Source organism: Octopus bimaculoides, chromosome 3 (genome assembly GCF_001194135.2).
Source record: "Octopus bimaculoides isolate UCB-OBI-ISO-001 chromosome 3, ASM119413v2, whole genome shotgun sequence".
NCBI classification, from domain to species: domain Eukaryota; kingdom Metazoa; phylum Mollusca; class Cephalopoda; order Octopoda; family Octopodidae; genus Octopus; species Octopus bimaculoides.
This window is the reverse complement of record NC_068983.1, coordinates 99499961-99509534: the sequence shown is the minus strand read 5'-3', so window position 1 is coordinate 99509534 and position 9574 is coordinate 99499961. Positions and strand designations below refer to the sequence as shown.

The 9574-nt window shown below is 39.7% G+C and overlaps 1 protein-coding gene across 2 annotated transcripts in view; it reads right to left on the bottom strand.

Annotated features, from left to right (window-relative positions):
• Positions 1-11: 11 nt before the first annotated feature.
• LOC106881722 (uncharacterized) overlaps positions 12-9574 on the bottom strand; it is a 25383-nt gene continuing 15820 nt past the window's right edge. For both annotated transcript variants that reach the window (XM_014932204.2, XM_014932205.2), the window contains 2 exons: positions 3004-3106; positions 12-1514 (listed from right to left, as the gene is read on the bottom strand). In XM_014932204.2, coding sequence (XP_014787690.1) covers positions 1210-1514; positions 3004-3106 — 408 coding nt within the window. In that variant the 3' untranslated portion in view covers positions 12-1209. The remainder of the gene's footprint in view (positions 1515-3003; positions 3107-9574) is intronic.

Genomic DNA, 9574 nt, shown 5'->3' with positions numbered 1-9574 from the left:
CTTTTGTCACCCACCGTTTATAATTAATTGTTTTCCATCGAAGTCTCTTTTTGAAAAACTATTTCTCAAAATATCGTTTATAACACACATTTCACTCATTTGGAAAAAAGTAACACACGTGTAAGCATCTGTGTATATTGTAAGTAAATAAAAAAATTAAAAAAACGGAAAAATGACGTTAGTCAAATTAAATATTTTTGTTTTCAGAACACTCCAAAAATATAATAGTGCAAACAGATGTCTTGGATAAAAGATTCAAACTTACCACCAGGCTGTTCCAAGAATTATGGCTAATTATAGCAGTTCTTGAGAACTGCTCTAGTTCCGGTCAGAACCAGCTAACAAAGAGATAGAGAGGTGGGGGCCATGCTATTATCAGAAAGCATTACTTCCTACGATAAATTTGTGGAATCACTGACAGAGAGAGGAAGGGGTACAAAATATATATGCTATCGGTCTTAGCATATCTTTTGACAGGTCACTGAGAGAGAGAGAGAGAGAGAGAGAGAGGGGGGGGAAGGAAGGAAGGACAAACTAACATAGATAGGGAGTTAGAGAGTGTCTATATGCTAGATTCTCATTGCATACCCTTCTCAAAGCTTTTTCTAGTCACTGAGAGAGGGGAAGGGGAGATCGGTCCTAGCATATTTTTTGACAGGTCACTAAGAGAGAGAGAGAGAGGAGAAGGAAGGAAGGACAAACTAACATAGATAGGGAGTTAGGGAGTGTCTATATGCTGGATTCTCAAAGCTTTTACTAGTCACTGAGAGAGGGGAAGGGGAGACAGAATATTTCGAAAACTGGACGGATTATTTTTTGCAAGAAAGTAACTATTTTATCTAATTTTCCGATTATATAACAAGCCATGCAGCGCATAGCTTGCATGTCTGAGACTGCACGCCACTGATATATATATATATATATAAACAAATAGTAAATGAGTATATGCATATATACGTACAGGTATGTGCATACCGACATCCACCTGTATGTATAGGTGCATATCTGGGTACAGGACATTGCAAACAAAACAGAGACGAGAAAACACACAATCCACATAGAGAACATTCTACTTCATCAGCTACCTCCGTTTTAACACCGGCGTTTCGAAGATATATATATATATATATGAATCCAAAAATTAATAAATATAAAGTGCTTCTTAACAATGAAACCACTAATATCAAATATTTTCAGTGCATGAAACAACTATGAGACTTGACTATTTTCCAATTGTTCCAATATTTCATGTGTTTGTTTTCCCATCAAATGTCCATTTAGAAAAGGTTTCCTTGCACTGATAAAAGATTCTGCATGAAACACTATAGTGTATGGGTTAATTGCAATAGACGTTCTTTGGTTTGGCTCCTTGACACTAAAACTCTGCTTCTGCTCAACTTGTCTCTCCACTGGTGATGTTCTTGGTACCATGATAGAATTACTATTTTGGAACTTTTTGTTGATATAAGGGTTGTTGTTTTCATGCTTTTCCTTTTGTTTATGTCCAAGGAAAACTAGAATAGAGAAAGGTAATGTTGGAAATTATATTTTATATTTTATATGATGGAAATTATATTTTAAAATAAATATAAATGCAACAGCTACCATTTATCTTTCAATTATTTTTGGTTGTGGGAGAGACTCCAAAGTTTGATTCTTTTTTTTAGTGATGGAAATTCTCTCTTTGGTAATAAACTTTTCACTTGGATTATCAATGAAATCATAAGGTCTATTTGAGATCAATCAAAATTACAATCAATGGCTATACATAAGATCATCAGTTCACCTTGTATTTAGTCTTGAGAAATCCTAATAGTTAAACATATAACTAATCCAGCTAACATGACATATACAGGAGCAAACACTCACATGAACGCACTAAAATCAGGAGCATATGATAGAAATGAGAACTGTTGACAGTTAAAATGTTGTAAATAATCATAGAAATATAAAAGCATGTAGAAAAAGATTTGTTACATATTTCTCATAGCCACTTCAAATATAATATACCAGATTTTATTATATTCACAATAGATGCTAATATCAAACTCTTTGGTGTTTTTTTGTTCTTGTACTTGTTGGTTAGAGACGCAGGTGGGGCTGTGTGAAGAAGAAATTTGTTTCCCAGTCTCATGATTTCAGATTTTGTCCCATTATGTGACACATTGGGCAAGTGTTATCTACTATAGTCCAGACCAACCAAAGACTTGTGAGTGGACTTGCTAGATGGAAACAGAAAGAAGCCCATTATACATGTAAGTGTGTGTGTTTGTATATGTGAGAATATGTATCTATGTATATATGTGTGTGAGTGTATGTATGTTACCATGTAATAGTTGTAAAACAAGTGTTGCTGTCATACAAACAGTGTCATTCGTTTTTAATATTCTGTGCCATGAGGAAATAATACCTTGTTTGGAAATAGGAGGGGATTGGTGACAAGAAAAGCATCCAGCTGGAGAAAATCTGCCACAATAAACTTTGTACAACCCACACAAGCATGGAATGGGGATGTCAAAATGATATCAGCTTTGTCATTATGACTACGAAATGATATCTTATTCACATAAATATCTGTCAGTTTACAACCAAGAAAATTTCTTTCTGTAACAGTCATCATTGGTCTTCATAATGTAATTAGGTCAAGCTGCTTTAACCTTTTCATTGTGAAATTAAATTTTATGGTTATTCCAGTAATGAAGTTAAATATCAACGAAAAAATACAACTGATATTTTCTGAAAGTCACATTGTCTCAATAAACTTGATATATCTCAACAGAAAATAGTTTCAAATATGACATTCCTCAACAAAAGACAGATTGATATATAAAAATGTTTGCTGCAGTTAAAGAAATTTTGAGTGGACATATAAGATTTCTGCAGTAAAATGATTAAATAATAATATCACTAAATATCAACACAATAACAATAAAGCTGGATGGCTACCAGAGCATCAATACTTTTCAATTAGTGAAAAGAGCAATATAAAGAAATCTTCTAAACCTGCACTCTTTGGTCTGTTGGTATTCTTTATAAATTGTTTCCTTGGAACAACTGCACTGACAGGACGTCTCAGCTTTATACGGTAGATATTTGTCAAATTTTTCTGGAAATTTAAGAAAAAAAAATTGTTTTAACATTTCCTTATCTTTAACCTGTAATCGTAAAATAAACTAAGGGACTGTTATCTATTTAATCATCCTTAAGTTTTTCTTGTTTTGAAATGCTAAATAAAAAGTAATATATTCAAAGTGAAATGCACCAATTCAGAGGCTATAGCAATGAAGTTTTAACCCTTTGCCTGTTCAAAGCATTTTCATAAGTTTGAAGTAAATGTCTGGGCTTGTTTTCAGACGTTTAGTTAGCCCTTGTTTCATACATTCTGAGTAATATAAAACTCTCTTTTCATAAGTCACAATTTACTCTGGTGGTTGAAAAAAAAATTGGAAATGTGTAACATATAAGATGCATGGATGCCAAAGAAAGAGGTCTTGTGTATCAAGGACAGGCAAAGGGTTAAGTTTTAATCAACAGAGACAACTTAAAACAGAATACTTTTTTACTTGTTTCAGTCACTGAACTGAGGCCATACTGGAGCAATGCCTTGTAGGGTTAATTGAAGAAATTAAACCCAGTATTTCTTTTTTTAAAGTCTGGTACTTATTATGTTGGTTTCTTTTGCTGAACTGCTAAGCTACAGGGATATAAACAAACCAACACCAATTGTCAAGTGGTGGGGAGAAGACAAAACCAAAAATACACAAATATATATATACACACACACAAAATAGGCTTCCTATAGTTTCTGCTTACAAAATTCACTCACAAGGCTTAGCCTGAAGGCACATTAGAAAAAAACTTGCCCAAGGTGTCATGCAGTGGACAGGAAGTGGGAGTGAACTTGAAACCACATGGTTGCAAAGCAAAACTTCTTAACCACATAACCATACCTGCATCTGAATTTAATTTGTTGAGTAATTTAATTGACCAAAACAAATAATCACAGTCATATTTTTCTTCTGTTTTAATGGTCTAAATACAGTAGTAAAATGTTTGGGATTGATAATTGAGGCCATTCAGTTTAACAACAAAAACAAACAACAAACAATGTAAATCAGTAAGTCAATAAAGGTGTAGACATGGCTGTGTGGTTAACAAACTTGATTTGCAACCATGTGGTTTCAGGTTCAGTCTCAGTGAGCCTGAACACCTTGGGCAGGTGTCTTCTACTATCGCCCCAGACAGATCAATGCTTTGAAAGTGAATTTTGGTAGGCAGAAACTGTATGGAATCCCATCATATGCGTGTGTGTATGTGTGCATGTGTATGTTCTCCTACTGCTTGACAACTAGTGTTGATTTGTTTACATCCCTATAACTTTGCAGTTCAGCAAAAAAGGAATGATAAAATAAGTACTTGACTTAAAAACAAACACTGGGGTTGATTTGATCAACAAAACCCTTCAAGGTAGTGCTCCAGCATAGCCACAGAAACAAATAAAAAATAAAAGATATCAAAATGTAATTAATAATTATATTTTCATATTAAGGCAAGAAGCTGGCAGAATTGTTAGCACACCAGGCAAAATGACGAGTGGTATTTTGTCCTTCTTTATATTTCAAGTTCAAATTCTGCCAAGGTCAACTTTACCTTCATCCTTTCGCAGTCGATAAAATAGGTACCAGTTAAGTACTGCAGTCAATGTCACTGACTTACCCCTTCCCCCAAAATTGCTGGCCTTGTGCTAAAATTTGAAACCAATAATTATATTTTTGTATTTCATTTCAATTACCTAGAAGCACTCAACTTTTGCTCTATTTATTTCATCCAGCAACACTCATAGACAGTTCTCTGAATTATGCTTAGTTTATTTTGCACAATTTTACTCATCCTTTCTTAGGACTTACTGTCAAAATATTATATATTTTTTTCACCACAGCCAGTCAACTTTAAGATCCTTGTACTTTCGAAGTTTCTCAACTGCACTTCTTTTTAAATTTGCCATTGAAAATGCTTCTACAAACTACATAAGCACAGGAATAGAATTATTACTTTTGTGCATGAGAAGACCCAGCAAGCCAAGTGAGACCTAAATCCAAGGCCTCTGCCAGGAGTATAGCCAGCCCACTTATGTGTACTTCCCTTCATTGGACACTAAACTTCGCTCGTGAAGACCTGTTGAGGCAAGTGAAATCGAAATCGAACTAAATTTGACGACTGGCACCCATGCCAACGTCATCTCCTTCATTGAACACGAAACTCAGCTTGCGAAGACCTGTTGGGGCAAGCGAAATCGTGATGGCACCTGTGCCCAGCGTTGCCTTCCTGGCACGTGTAAAGACATTCGAACGAGATCGTTGCCAGTGCCGCTGGACTGGCTCCTGTGCAGGTGGCACGTAAAATACACCATTTTGAGTGTGGCCGTTGCCAGTACCGCCTGACTGGCCTTCGTGCCGGTGGCACGTAAAAGCACCCACTACATCTTGGAGTGGTGGGCGTTAGGGAGGGCATCCAGCTGTAGAAACTCTGCTAAATCAGATTGGAGCGTGGTGTAGCCATCTGGTTCACCAGTCTTCAGTCAAATTGTCCAACCCATGTTAGCATGGAAAGCGGACGTTAAACGATGATGATAATGATGATGATATACATACATATATATTGTGTGGTAAGGTTTCAACAAGCAAAATCGCATTCAGTCAGCTAAGAGAGTAAAGATGATGTTATGATAATATTTAACAAGAATTGTCGTTTCTATTATAACACTTTATATATATCATCATCGTCGTCGTCGTCGTCCTTTAACGTCCACTTTCCATGCTGGCATGGGTTGGACGGTTTGATTGAGGACTGGCAAGCTAGAAGGCTGCACCAGGCTCCAATCTGATCTGGCAGAGTTTCTACAGCTGGATGCCCTTCCTAACACCAACCACTCCGAGCGTGTAGTGGGTGCTTTTATGTGCCACCAGCACGAGGGCCAGTCAGGCGATACTAGCAACAACCATGCTCAAAAAGTGTTTTTTACGTGTCACCTGCACATGAGCCAGTCCTGCAGCACTGGCAATGACTATGCTCAAATATTTTTAACGTGCCATCGGCACATGTGCCAGTAAGGCGACACTGGCAATTATCACACTTGAATGGTGCTTTTTACATGCCACCAGCACAGAAGCTAATCAGCGGACTTGGCAACTATCACGCTCAGATGATGCTTTCAATGTTCCACTGGCACGAGTGCTAATCAGGCGGTACTGTCATCAGCCACATCAGCGATTTTGATTTCACTTGCCCCAACAGGTCTTCGCAAGCGAAGTTGATTGTCCAATGAATGAAGGGTACTCATAAATGGGCTGGTTTTACACCACTGGCATAGGCCATAGGTTATGGTCTCACTTGGCTTATCGGATCTTCTCCAGCACAGTATATCTCCAAAGGTCTCGGTCACTAGTCATTGCCTCAGTGAAGCCCAATGTTCAAAGGTCATGCTTCACCACCTTATCCCAGGTCTTCCTGGGTCTACCTCTTCCACAGGTTCCCTAAACTGCTAGAGTGTGACACTTTTTCACACAGCTGACCTCATCCATATGCATCACATGACCATACCAGCACAGTTGTTTGTCTTGCACACCACATCTGATGCTTCTTAAGTCCTACTTTTCTCTCAGGACACTTACACTCTGTTGTGTATGCACACTGACATTACACATCCAGCAGAGCATACTGGCTTCATTCCTTGCAAGCTTACACATGGCCCATGTTTCACTGCCATGTAGCATGGCTGTTCATACACATGCATCATACAGTCTACCTTTTACTTTGAGCGAGAGACCCTTTGTCACCAGCAGAAGTAGGAGCTCTCTAAACTTTGCCCAGGCTATTCTTATTCTAGCAGCTACACTTTCAGAGCATCCACCCTGCTACTGACTTGGTCACCTAGGTAAGGGAAGCTATCAACTACTTGCAGTTTTTCTCCCTAGAATGTGACAGAAGCTGTTCTCTGCACATTTTCAGTTTTTATTGGTCCTGAGCATCTGCCACATACAAAACTATCTTCCCAGTTAGCCTTCCTTTGATATTGCTGCACCTCTTATGTGTCCATAGCTTACACTGGGTATATCTTATGTAGTTTCTACCTACGCCTTTTCTACGGATCAAGCAAGGCCATCTACCTGAAGGGATTTGTGGTTTGTCTGCCTTCCTACTTATTAAGACTTTGGTTTTAGCTAGGTTGACTCTAATCCTTGCTTCCACACCTGAAACTTTTCCTCTAGCTCTGATAGTGACTCAGCAATTAGGGAAAGGTCATCAGCATAGAGGAGCTCCCAGAAGCATCCTATCTTGAATTCCTCTGTTATAGCCTGGAGGACTATGATGAATAAGAGGGAGTTGAGGACTGGTCCTTGGTGGACCCCTACTCGGAATTCTTCACTGTACTTGTTGCCAACACTCACTTTACTGACAGCATCGCTGTACATGGCTTGCACAGCTCTCACTAACCATTCATTTATCCCTAGTTTCCTCATTGACCACCAGATAAGGGAATGGGAGACCCTATCGAAGGCTTTCTCCATGTCAATGAAAGCCAGGTACAGAGGTTTATCTTTGGCTAGGTATTTCTCCTGCAGCTGTCTTACCAGAAATATAGCATCAGTGGTGCTTTTCCCTGGCATGAACCCAAACTGAATCTCATCTAGACTGACTCTCTCCTTAATTAGTTGGGCTATGACCCTCTCTGTGACCTTCATTATCTGATCCAACAGCTTGATACCTCTGTAATTATTTGTATTTAAAGCATCACCTTTACCTTTGTAGCAGTTGACTATGGTGCTGCTACACCAGTCATTGGGTATGACTCCTTCATGTATCACCTGGTTGACTATACGGGTGAATAAGCTATAGCCGACACTGCCAGATATTTTGAACATCTCTGCAGTGATTCCTGATGAGCCGGGGGCTTTCCATGTCTTCTTACCCTCGATTCCTTTATCTACCAAGGTACTGTCAATTCAGATAGCTGGTCCCACTGTTGGGTCGACATTCGGCAGACTCTCTTTCTCCCATTCATTCTCTTTATTTAGCAACCTTTCAGAGTGGCGTCTCCAAATCTCTCTCTTTGCAAGTGAACCATCTCTCTCCTACGACATCATAATTCTCTCTCACACAATGTCTTGCAACACAAAATACCTCAAGTCTTTGGTCCTCACGGCACGGAACATTGGCAAATTTTTTCTTATCTGCTTCCCCTCTGGCTAAATAAACCTATCTCCTAGCTTCCTTTCTGGCAGTCTGATACAATTCCCTGCTATCACTGTTCTTCCAGTCCTTCCAAGCCTGTTTCTTTTGTCTAATAGCCCTGTCAACAACATTGTTCCACCACCACGTTACCTTGGGTCGAGAGGAAACTTTGCACCAGCCACAGATCTGGTCAGTGGCCCTCAGCAGGTTGTCTTGTAGAAACCTCCAGTTGTCTTCCACATCATATGATGCTATACCCCCCCCCCCCCTATTTCGTCAAAGGCTTTGAGTAATACGTCTCTAAATCTCTGTCTATTTGCAGGATCTTTAAGCTTCCAGACCCTTCTCCTCCATGCTGGTCGTCTTCTGAGCATCCATTTATCCCCAATCCTGAAGTCGCTAACTACTAGTCTATGTCGTGGGGTACATTCTTCGCCTGGGAAGGTTTTGGCATTATAAGCAGCCATCTTTCCCTTTCTCTGGTGAGGATGTAGTCAATTTGGCTAGTGTGCCTGCCAGAACGGTAGGTGACTAGGTGACTGGCAGGTTTCCTGAAGTTAGTATTGCAAACCATAAGATCATTTGCAGCGCAGATCTCCAGCAGCCTGGTTCCTTCCTCATTGCGGGAACCAAAACCATAGCCTCCATGTATGCCATGGAAGCCCCCTGTATGTTGTCCAATATGTCCATTGAAGATACCAGCCACAAAGGGAAGGTCCCTGTCATTCGTTAACGAGGTAGTCAGCAAGAGGGTGTCATAAAATCGGTCTTTCTGTTCATCAGGTAGCCCCAGCTGAGGGGCCTAGGCCGAGATAATGGTTACTAACCCATGATGTAGCACTAATCTAATCTCAAGTATTCTATTGCAGACTCTGACTACCTCGGTTACCTTATCAACCCATTTCTCCACAAGAAGTATACCCATGGCCCCGACCCCATCAGTGTTCCCTGCCCAGAAAATCTTGTACCTATGTTCTTTGCCTGTGAGCAACCTAGTGGAACCTCCTCTCCACCTTACTTCTTGGATGCTGCACAAATCTACACGTCTCCATTCAAGCATCTCAACAATCTCACCAGACCTACCTTTCAGTGTGCCCACGTTGAGTGTGCCAACCCTGAGGGTATGGGAGGTGTGGGCCTGTGAAACCTTGGGATGAGAGACAGCAGCGTCATGTAGCTGAAAAGAAAGCTTGCATTTGGCAGAATTCAGAAACAATAGCCTTCAACCTGCATACACGACACCATCATTTTTATGCACTACATGATCACTACCTTACATAGGAGATAAACCCTAAGTAGGAGTGGGGATGGCGTTAAGCCTTAAGAAGTGTTCATGGGTGAC